The sequence below is a fragment of the Protopterus annectens genome, chromosome 2.part0 (assembly GCF_019279795.1).
Source record: "Protopterus annectens isolate FY-2018-M chromosome 2.part0, PAN1.0, whole genome shotgun sequence".
Classification (NCBI taxonomy): domain Eukaryota; kingdom Metazoa; phylum Chordata; order Ceratodontiformes; family Protopteridae; genus Protopterus; species Protopterus annectens.
The window spans coordinates 814,894,743-814,907,310 of record NC_056728.1 but is presented as its reverse complement, the minus strand read 5'-3'; the positions used below and the strand labels follow the sequence as shown (position 1 = coordinate 814,907,310).

Genomic DNA, 12,568 nt, shown 5'->3' with positions numbered 1-12,568 from the left:
CTAGGAGTCCAACCATGACCCTGGACTCCTGAAACCCCCAGCATTGCGTCCAAAAGCATGAACCCTCTCCTACACAATCCATAGCGCCTGCAAGGATGAGCTACAACTGGTTATGGCTGTATTCCCACCTGCAAGGTTTAAATAGAGCTAATTTCCTGCCCTTTGTCATCATTGGACCATTTTGAATATGCTGAGCTAAGCTAAGTGATGGGCAAACCCCTTTAGCTAAGGTTGTCAGTGCTTAAAGGGATAGATGTTGAGCACTGCTTACCAATGCACATATCCACTTAGCTGGGCTACTTATTGCTTAGCATTTACATTTAAGCAATGCTTACACCAGGTTAGCATAGCTGAGCACTACTTAGCATTGCTCACATTTCATTTTATAAAGTATCAAGATTGTGGGATTGAATCCTCATTACTGACATATTATAATTTTATATTTACCTTCCATGTCATCCCCCTGTGTGCTTTCATTAAATTATATTCTTGTGTGACTATACTGTATGGGGTACTTGGTTTATATGGGGGTTTCACAACTTTTCTAGACTAACATCTCACTTTTGAATCTGCTACACTACCCTTCTTGACAAAAAACAGTTGCTACATAATTTAAGTTTACAAAACTAATTTTAACACTACTTTCCCACAGAAAAATAAGTCACCTGTCTTAGTACTCAAACCGTAAATGCCTGTATATAACGTGGGGATTCTAACCACTACACTACCTTAGCTTCTAATGTTTACCTCTATATTTGCATTTATCTCCTAGGGATGTTTAAGCTATGCTAAGGGGACAGCCATAATGTACACACCCTCTTAGCTACGCTTAAACATTCCTTAGGCTTGAAAAATAAGCTTTTATTATTTTTATATTATTATGTTATATAAGTGAGTCTTGTGGTGTTCTGACAACTCATTGTGGACTGCAATAATGAAATAATGCATTCATTTGGCTTTCATGCTTCTATCCTTCAGGGACTCCTGCTAATACATATTCTGTTATCTATCAACTTTCTAAGTGGGTGAGGCCAATTTTTCAGCCATGTCCCTAATTTATTATTTATTTCCACCATCATTTGTGCCTTTGTCAACACGCACTGCTGTTAGAAAATATTGTCATACATTTGCTTTCAGACTTCTACAATTCTGTAATTCATGCTAATGCATGACCTGTTCTCTATCAACTTTCTATGTTTGTGAGGGTTATTTTATTAAAAGCTCCACATTTAAGTTAGTATAAATACAAGAGAAGAAGATGGCACACATTGCACAATAGATTATGATACAAATCTGGGAGTAAAGCAAGATCATTTATAAGTCATACATTGGTTATACTAAGTTCAATACACTTGATTTATAAAAACCAGGGGACCACAAACACAGGTCATATAGTCAGACAGTGCAAAAGTTGTAGGGAGGGTGATGGGTGGTGATGCTGATGGAAAGGTGTGTTCCATATGGCAGTGACATTGGTGAATATAGCATCCCCCTGAGTTGTTGGATTTTACTTTTAGACTGTTGCTGGTATATGGTATGACTAGGTTTATTAGTGCTGGGAGTTTTATGGATATTTTTTAGTATTTTAAATGCTCGATGAGTTGGGATTGTTGTTCTATCAACCCAGGTGTTTTAGGTTTTACAGTGGTGGGTTCTATATCCTATTTCTATTCACGGTTTTGTTGGTGTGAGATTAATATGGGTATAAAACTTGTTTATTATCAATGGGTCACACCTAATAGTTTGGTATGGGGATCTGGAGTAATAATTGTCAAGTTATGTGGTATGATGAAAGAGTAGTAGTTTTGTTTATTGGGATAAGGATTAACTGACGTTCCTGCTAGCCATTTCAATATCTGTAAAGCATGCTGCTTGTTTTAGCTAGAAGTTTAACTATAGATGTATCATTCTGTAGAGTATTGTGAAGTAGCTGGTGGTTGACCATGTCAGACAATTCAGATGATGAACCACCCTTATGGGTGGGATGTGGGATATTTTTTCAAAATTGAGGTATAGTAGATTCCCTTGATGGTACGATTAATTAGTATGGTTATGGGGTCAGGTGGCAGTTGGTTGGCTAAGGGGTGGTGATCTGTAAAAAAAAGAGTTGAAGCATTGGCTACCTCTATTGCTGTTTTTATCTGATTCCTTTTCTGGGGTAGGAGGGAAGATTTGCCTGAAGCTAAGAAAGGGTTGTTGAGACCAATTTTTTGTTTGGATTATCATGTATTTATTATTTAGTTGGAATAGTAGTTTTTTTTTATCAAAGTTTTAATTAATCTTTAGGAGCGTGAAAATAAGTATGGGGCTAAAGGGGTAGTAAAAAAAGTAGATACTTTCCTCCTCCTAGAGGATATATAAGATTAGTCCAGTTACAAGATTTGAGTTCAGTCAAAAACTTTAAAAGGTTGAATTGCTTCTTATTTCATGTGTGCTTTGTCTCTTTTGGGGGATTTATCCCCCATTATGTTTGCATTTGCACACATTTCCTCTTTAGCAGGTTGAAGAAGTGTCATATGGCACTTTAGCAGTGCAGGGGGTGTGTCACAGAAGCTGTCACACACCTCCTTCATTGCTTTCTTCATGCTGATGTTTCTTTCAGTGTCCATGGACACTGAAATTATCATTATCTCATTTCAGTGTCCACAGACACTGAAATACTGGCATAATGGTAGAGTAAATCTCTAATATTATGCCAGATCAGCTTAGAAAGTGCCATATGGCACTTTCTGAGTGCAGGGGTGTGTTCAGTGTCTGTACACTACTTGGACATGCCCCAGTACTTGTTCATGGTTCGTGTCCATATAGGAAGTACAGCAGCGTGCCTTCATGAAAATTCAAGGTGCGCTGCTGTGCTAAATGGACACAAACTGCTCTGTGCAAGAATAGTCTTATTCTTGCATGGAAGAAGAAAGCCATTTCTGTTGTGTGCTTTTACTGTAGTAGTGATCACATCTGTTCGAAACAAAATGAATACTTTGTCAAAAAGTAAGTTTGACAATCCCATCAAGTACTGCATAAATCAGTCTAATGCTCATCTTATGGATGACCAACCTTTCCTAGGTGTAGAATGAGGTTATAAAATATGAAATTCTGATAACAATAATGAAAAAAATATAATGGTCTCAGGTCATATACATGAAGTACAACTCCCTACTTATGTTGAGTTTATTGCTTTGTATATATAGGCTGGAAATCTGTACTGAACCCTTATGCTCCTTGTGATCCTCTGTTCATATTTTATTCTAACCAATTTGTTTGTTACCTTTAATAATAGTTCTGTGTATACTACCACTGAGAAATGTTATAAAGCCAAGTACAATATTATAAAATTAGATAGATTTAAGTAGCTGTATCTTGTCTGCATAGATGAGCAAACTGGATACAGCTGATTGGTGGTCCATACTCTGTGATTTGTTATACTTACTCAAAGCCAGTAATATCCCAGCTGTTGTACAATCTTGCAAGGCCAATGATGGTAGAGTAAGAAAATAGAGGAACTCCAAAGTAAAAAGATACATAATATAAGGATTTGTAAAACATGCCCTATACATTTAGTTAGCTTAAGGCCTCTTCCTACATACTAGACAAAACTACAAAATGTTGTAAAGCTTGGTGTGATGTTATGAGGCAGTGCCATCTGGGCAAGGGAGAATAGTGTAGTAGATGTGTACATATGCCAGCATAACTAACTGGAATTTTGTAAAGAATTTTATGTTATTTGACAATCACACTGACTTTTACAGATGTCAGACTTAAAAATATATTTGTAAAGTTACTTGTGTTAAAAATGCAGCAACAGTAGGTCCCACTGGACAAGAAGAATGTAGGCATGTATATTAGGTTGTATTGTTGTAATGGATCAAATGTGTAGTTTATCAGAGAACCCTGGAAGGGTGGAAAGTTTAAAATTGTATTATAGCTTTCAGATGCTGCCACATATCTTAGCAAAGCTCTGTGTGTGTATTTTACCAGAGTCAGGTGACCAGAGGTGATGTCATTTTCTAACCAGCATCTGGTTTCTTTGGAACTCTCACAGCAGCACTTTGGAATCTGACAGGAACATTTATGACAGGATATATATCTCACACATCCACACAGACAAAGAGAGACATAATCTGGCTTTTGCTGTGCTAAGAAACTCAGCACACATCAGCTTGCCTTGTTTTAGTAAGTAGTCAGGGAACAATGGCTCTTTAGTTAGTCAGAGACATTTAGTGAAAATAGTTTAGGATCATAGGAATCATAGAATCATAGGAAATGGCTAGGCTATTGACCCTGTGGCCTTTATAAGCCTGGGCAAGAGTTTAGCCCATGCATAGACAAATCAGCACCCGATGCCCTTGTCCAGCAGGGACATGAGTGGAATCCCAGGGATGCATTTTCTATTTCCCATTCAGTTATCCAGGTTGCACTTAAAAAGGGGTTCAAAGGTTCATAGGTTGGTACTAGGCTATCGGCCCTAGGGCCTATACAAGCCTAGCCTTAACAATTCCCTGGCTATTTCTTCCCACAGTATTTACTTCCCTGGACCCCTGTCTAGCAGGGTGACTGACGTGATCCCTGGGGTGAATTTCCTATCTCCCATCCAATCATCAAGGTTCCTTTTGAAGCGGGCCAAAGAGATGCTCTGCTTGACATGCAGGGGCAGTCTATTCCAGAGTATGGGGAGTCTCTGGGTCAGGAACCTATCTCTCCAGCATGTTTTGTTCATTGTGATGACAAGGTTTAGATCCCTGGAGCGTGTGTCTCTGAGTGTTTGGGATTTCTTTAAGTGTAGCATGTCCAACAGCTCTGGGTTTGATATGGCCTTGTATGTTAAGCAGAGATCACCTCTGAGTAGACGATATGCGACAGAGTATAGGTGGAATTTTTTTAGATGGTCAGCATAGGTCATCTGCATTAGGCCTGTGATTCCTTTAGAGAGGTATTTCTATGGCCTTTCCAGTTGTTGCAGATGTATTGAAAGGTACATACCAAATGGGGCGTTGTATTCTATAATGGGTCTAATGAGGGATGAGTACAGTGGGACAATGACCTCCTTTTTTTTCATGTAAATCAGACATTTTATGGTTCCACGTCTGTAAAACATGAGACATTAAATGCAGTCGTTTTACATTTCAGATTATTTCAAAATGTCTTAAAAAAGGCATTTTAATCTGGAATAGAAATCTAAAACAAGAGAAAGCCAGCAGGTCATCCTTAATACTGGAAGCTTCTCTTTGTCTGAATGTCATCCAATATCTGCTGAAGTTCTTCATCTTCAAACCTGCCTTCAAGGCTGGGAATGAGGGCTTTGCCTTCCTCTGCAGTTTCTGGGCATACATTAGCCAAGCTGGCCAGTTCAAACATCTGTAACTTGTTCTGCAGCAACAAACATCTGACACTTGCAATGGTTTCTCTGTTCTTGAAGCAGCTGAAATGGGCAGTGTAGTTCACAGTTTTCATGAAGACTTCAGAGAGCTCTTGCTCATCTTCTGCACTCTCATTCTGCTGTTTCCAATGCTCTAACAGCATGTGAACCACTGAATTCAGTAAGGTCTCTGCATTTTCAAACTCTTTAGGAAAAACAAGTTGAGAAGCATCCTCCTCTGGATCCCCAGCTCGCATGTCACTTGCCACTGCCATTCTGAAACACAAAAGTGCAGTAGTATATTCCAGAGTCTGTCCTGTCCTCATTATTGTCCAGCCTACATTACGGGGTCCCTCTAGCTGTAAACGTGCATGTTTCTGCCTTCTTATGACATCATCAGCACAGCATAAGATGAAGAGAAGGTAAAGAGGTACTCTGCTTGCTGTGGAGAGGGAGTCTATTCCATAGATGGGGGAGTATCTGGGGCACAAATCTGTCCTGCCAACAAGTCCTATTGATGTCATAGACCAGGTTGAGGCCATGTGTGCAAGTTACTTGAGTGGAGCTTGACTTGTGGATATGCAGCAGTCTCATCCAGGTGGGGTCCGAGATTGCCTTGAATGCCAGACAGAGGTCGCCTCTGAGGAGTCTGTATGAATCAGAGTAGAGGGAATAGGGCTTTTAGCCTGTCTGTGTATGGCAGACTTTTGAGGCCCTAGATTCTCCTGATGATGAACCTCTGTGGTCTTTGGAGCATTGTTTTCTGCATCTGTGAGAAACCATCTAACTGTATTATTTTTTATATCTCAATGGTTGAAACTCTGTTGTTTATTGTATTTAGTATTCTCCTTTTTTCTGTTTTATTATTTATCATTAAATATTTTAATACTTTTCATTGTGGCCAGTCCTTTAGAAAATACTTTCAACATCTTGAAAGTACTTCTGCTTGTTTTATTGACACTGTGGTGGCCACTCCTGAAAGCCTTGCTGCTTTGGTCACACTCTATCATTTGTATCAATATTAATGTTACACAGTATAATTGGGTACACTTTGTAAGAGCCTTAGGATAGCTGACTAGTGGCAGCATGATTACCTCCCAGCTAGTAAATCTGTGTCAGATTTTCCCAGGTGTGTGTGTGTGTGTGTGTGTGTGTGTGTGTGTGTGTGTGTGTGTGTGTGTGAGTGAGTGACAGGAAACAGGGACACAGAGACACAGAGCTCTAAAGTGGTCAGTGTGGAGTCCTGTGTGGGCCAGGAGAGAGAAAGAGCATCCAGTCCCAGGTCTGGAGTGTGCTCCCTGTGTGCTCTGAAGGGAAATTGTGTTTGGTGCAGGGAGCTGCATCTGAAAATGCTATGTGAATCCATCTTTGCTCTTAGTGACCATCCCTCACCAGAGTCAGTGGTGAGGATTGATTGCTGGCCTGGAGTAGGGACCCTTCACACTTGGCATGAGATATCCTTGCCAAGACCCTTCACACTTGGTATGAGATATCTTTGCCAAGAACCTTCAAGCAACCCTAAGGCTTTTTGCTTCTGTACTTCTAAGCTCTGTAACAGTTGGTCATCCTATATAGTCTTTATTACAAATTGTCCATATATAAGAGGCAATACATCATTACCTGAGATATGTAGTGAAGCTCAAGACCATGACAATAGGAAGATGTCAGCTGGATTGAGTCATACTTTCATTTTTGAATCAAGCTCTAGACTATTATATAAAATTATAGCAAATTCTGGTTTGATTATGATGTGACAATGAGGATATTTTTTAAATATACAAACAATCTGCACCAAACTTGCACTGTATGTTTCAGAAATCCTTATGTACAGGTTATGCCTCCCTCAAAACAACTATAATCTACATCTGTTCACAAAGCTGGTAATACAAATAATATCTCCAATTATATTTCAATAAGTCTTTTCTCAGATACTGGTGCATGCTTCTGTGTTTGTTACTTCAATGATTTTTTGCTCTCTTTCCCTTTTACTTTGGCTTTCCTGCAGAAGAAATATGTTAAAAAAAGAGCATGGCCTTCCAATCTGACTTTACCAGATTTTATTTCCTACATACATAAGAATGAAAAATATCCCCAATAGACATATACGAGCAGGAACATAAACTGGAACACCACTGTAGGACACAACGCTTCTTTATTAATATGTTGTAGTACCTCAGCTTCTTGCCTTCTGTTGGAACATTTTATCATTACAAATGTGTCCCTATATATACACCTCGTTTTTCCAATCAATCAATTTCTTTAACAATTAAATAATTAAATAATTATAATGCTACTAAGCCAAGACTTAAAATGAATTGTGCTTAAATAAACATAAAGCAGACTTATGAAAGTATTATGCTTCTAAAGTTTTTACACTTTTAAAAGTGTCATGCTTTCAAAGCTTTTACACTTTTAAATATGTATTACACTACCATTTCTACATTTAATAACAACTGGATGTTTAAAACTAATATACATACATAAATACCAATGCATTTTTTGTTCCTTTTAATATATCCATTTCTAAATATTTCCTTTACTTTCTTTATATGTATTTTTAAATAACACCTAAATGTTAAAAGGAACATGAATACATAATACATATTTTTAACACATTTTCAATGCGCCTATCATAAGAACAATATTAATTCATCCTTCCCCATTATATGTATATGTGTTTCTCTCTACAACCAAAAACCTGCATGCTTATATGTTTGTATTACATCTAACTTCATTCACTGCTGTTTAACTATGATAAAGTCTTGTGTTGTTATATTGCAATATTTCATTCTCATATTTCCTTTATTACATTAAATATTGATATATATATAAAAAATTCACATCCTAATACATATCATTATTTTAAATATAACAATCTATTGCACTTTACTCATTTTGTCTAAATATTTAAATTATTTTCCAAATTCATTCCATAAGGACATAAGGTATGGAAATTAATGATCATTCTACTCTCCAGTCTGTTTCATTATTTTTCTAAATTATCCCTACTATTAGTTGGATGTACTATAACACTGAAAAATAAACTCTTGTCTGACCCTTGATGTACGGACATAAAGTGCATGGCAATGGGACTCTCTAACCTCTCTCTTCTCACATCATCCAAGTGCTCTAAGATTCGTACTTTGGTCTTCCTGGTAGTTTGACCAATGTACCAGGAAATAGGATCACAGTCACAACCTATTATATAGATCACACCACAGCTGTTACAATTATAATATTCATTGGCCCTATATAGTTTTCCATTAATCTTTCTACCATCTAAAATTTTTACCCGTTTACATACTGAACAGTTGCCACAGCTATAGGTCCCAACAGTTTTACCTATTACATCCTGACTTATTGATTTGAAACCTTTTCTGTTCAGCAGTTCTTTTAAATTATTATACCTACCATATGAAAACACTATGGGTTTGGAAAACAAAGAATCAAAAGAATTATCCACACTAACAATTTTCCATGCCTGCCTGACTATTCTCTCTAAAATAGGAGAAAAATCAGAGTATCTTGTAAGAAAAAACAGTCTATCTTCTTCTTCTTCATCCTCTTTACTGTATTTGATTTTTCTTCCATTATAATTTCCACCAACCCTTATGCAATCCTTATCTATTCCCATAATCTTATTCTTTGCTTTTCACAATATTCTGTCACCACACCCTCTGTTCTTTAATCTAATATATACCTCATTCAAACTTATTTCCTTTAGATTAACTTCAGAGGTATTCATGAAGATTCTTTTAAATTCTCCATATGGTAGTGACTCAATCAAGTGGGGGGGTGCATACTTGTGGCATACAGGAAATTGTTGACAGCTGTGGGTTTTCTATATGGTTTATGTCGTATCATCTTGTCATTATCTACATAAAACATGACATCCAAAAATGAAATGCTCTCTCTATCAATGCCCCAGGTAAATTTCAATCCATGTGGATTATTATTCAGTTTCCATAAATTCCACAAACTCAGACTGATCACCCTTATAAATTAATAACAAATCATCTATATATCTCTTGTAGTAGACTACATGCTTCACATAGTAGTCCTGTAACACCATAAACTGACTTTCAAAAATCACCCATATAGATGATGATGTACGATGGGGCAAAAGCTGTCCCCATTGCCATTCCCCTCTTTTGTAAGAAAAAATCATTCTTTCATGTAAAATAGTTATGGGTTAAGCAAAATTCAAGGAGGGTCAGCAAAAATGCAGAACCTGGCCCTTCCCCCAAATTTCTGGCAACTGCCTCCATACCCCATCTTTTGTCAATATTAGAATACAAAGCAGTAACATCCACTGATACCCAAAAATAATCATCTTTCCACTCTAAATTAACCAGTTCTTGGCAGATTTGTTGAGCATTTTTTGACATGAGAGGGTATGGCAGTCAAATATTTCTTGAAATGGAAATCCAAAAAAAAATTAACATTTTCCAGAAAAGATCCTATTCCAGAAATAATGGGATGCCCTGAGGGTTTAAGCAACTTTTTGTGTATTTTAGGGATAGCATACATAAATGGATGTTTGGGTGTGTTAACAGTCAATTTTTTGACATCTTTATGTTTCAAAAAACAAATCTTTCTCCACCTTCCAATATGTCATCTAACTCTATTAAAAATCTTTGTAAAGGATTATATTGCAATGTAACATAATATCCTTCTTCAGATAACATATTTGAAACCATTTCATCATATTGTGCTATACTCATTAATACCCAATTACCTCCCTTATCAGCTGTTTTGTATACTATCCCATTTAAATTTGACCTTAACTCCTGCAATGGCAACCATTCTTCCTTCTTTAAATTATGAGTCAAATTTCTTTACAAAATTGCCATAACAATTTTCAACTTTTTTACACACTAAACGTTCATACACATTAATGGTTTGACCGACTCTAGGGGGCATAAAATTACTATCTGGAGTCAGTTTAGGCATTTCTAAACACCCATATCCTGTGAAAAATGGCTCAGATAAAACATTACATTCTGATTGATCATTCTGATTCCCATCACCAAAACCCATACATGCTTCAAACATTTCATTTTCATGAATACTTAAATTCAATAACTCATCTCCTTTAGAAGATTCATTGACATTCTCTTCATTAATGGAAAACATATCCTGCCTGGTTTGAAAAAACACTTTAAGATTTAGTTTATGACAAAATTTCTTAACATCTATAATCATGTCTGCAAGAGATGGAATTCTAGTAGGTACAAACTTTGCCCCTCTGAGTAAAACTCTCAGCAGCATCAGAAATATTAACATCAGTTAAGTTAATAATTTTTAGTGCATTCTTTTCAACTTCAGTATCATAAGCCACTACAGATATTTCAAAAGTTGGATAGGTGCCATCTTGAACTACAGTCAGATTATTTTCATTATTAACAATACTGTAAGAAACAGAAGAATGATTTAAAAGTCTGTCACACACATCTTCATTTAAATTAAATAATCCTACTCCTTCCTGTTTTTTCATTTCATTAACCCCTGTAGACATTTCAAAAGTTAAATGAACACCATCTTGAACACCACTCAAAGTATTTACACTACTTACAGTGTTGTGAGAAGTCTGAGAATAGTTTAAAAGTCTATTACACACATTGTGATTTAAATTGAACAGTCTTACTTCTTCCTGTTTCTTCCATTGCTCTTTCCTCTTACCGGCTTTGACCTAGCTTGTTGTAGAACATGTCATTGCCCTTCTGTCATGTTTTTTGAATGCAGGAATTTTTCTGAGTTGACTTCTTCAAAAGAAATACTTTTTTCTCCCTGAATACTGTTCGCCTGAAGAAACAGAAGAATCGCGGACTTCAGACACTGCTTGTTTACTCTTCCAGTAGTTATTAGCATGCCCTCTACGTGAACAAGTGTAGATTCAACCATTTTCAATGTCTTTTATGTCCCTATTAAGTTTTTTCTTTTTACACTCAATAACATTGGTTCCAGCTTTTTGTACATTTAAATTGATCTCCTCGAACAATTACTTGTATCCCTGTGGGGGGATTTGATTTGAGAGCATGTCCTGTAACACAATAATTTCCACCCGCAATTTCTCCATATTTCATGCATTCCTTCTGATCAGGACCCGAACCAAACAAGAGCACATTGAAGTGAGGCCTGCCTCCACTCAGCCAGGAGATCACTCTCATCATCGGTAAATTCACCGGCTGGTAACCGGTCAACACAGAGGCACCTCAGAGTGATATGTAATGATATGTACTTCTCAAGCAATTTAACATCATAAAAAACTGTTACTTCCCTGATTATCAGTCTCTCCAGTAAACAAAATGTATCCATCTCACCACTCTTAGATGGAGAAACCCAGGGATCTGTTAGAACAAATCTACGTTCCCGATCAGCAACCAGGTCTGCAAATAAAATACTGGTTGTAGTAGCTAGAGGTCCAGTAGTCTCCATGTCCCAAAAAGCAGATAGTTTCTACATACATAAGAATGAAAAATATCCCCAATAGACACATACGAGCAGGAACACAAACTGGAACACTGCTGTAGGACACAAAGCTTCTTTATTAACACATTCTGGTACCTCGGCTTCCAGTGTTATCAGCAGTGTGGTCATGGGCTTTATTATAGTTGTGGCCTGCCAAATTCTTTCTAAAGGTTTTCATACTATCTTTCATAATTGTATACTAAATTGTCTTAATATTGAAAAGAAATTCATGTGCAGGTTGTGGGATTGCTAACTGTTTTGATTACTTTTTCATTCTTATGTATGTAGCAAATAAAGTCACTGAGATGCACTCATGGATAGCTGTCAATACCCCTCACATCTTCTCCCTATCTGAAACCTGGCTCAAGCCACAAATCTCAAATAGTGAAATACTCCCACCAGGTTATAATATCTTCTGATCTGATAGACCTGTAGAAAAAGGTGGTGGCGTGGCCATCCTCTACTCAAATAACCTTAACCTCTCACCATACCCTTCCCCAATTCCTGACTTCCTCCCAGCTGAAATCATCATCCTTAATTGCCATCTAAATCCCCACAAAAAACTTGCAATTGCCTCTATCTACCTTCTTCCTGGTAACAATCTGCCCATTCTTGAAAACATCCTATCCTGGTTCTCCCACAACATACCATATGAGACACTTATCCTTGGCGATGTCAACATTGATTGGTCCAAACTCACAAGTGACTCCCCCCAACTCAGTATCCACCTACATGGCTTCCACC

General features: G+C 37.2%; 1 protein-coding gene across 1 annotated transcript; it reads right to left on the bottom strand.

Annotated features, from left to right (window-relative positions):
- Nucleotides 1-5,153: 5,153 nt before the first annotated feature.
- LOC122793739 (DNA-directed RNA polymerase II subunit RPB4-like) lies at nt 5,154-5,634 on the bottom strand. Its single transcript, XM_044061938.1, has one exon. The coding sequence runs from the start codon at nt 5,626-5,628 to the stop codon at nt 5,203-5,205; it is 426 nt and encodes a 141-aa protein (XP_043917873.1). The 5' UTR covers nt 5,629-5,634; the 3' UTR covers nt 5,154-5,202.
- Between the last annotated feature and the right edge of the window lie 6,934 nt (nt 5,635-12,568).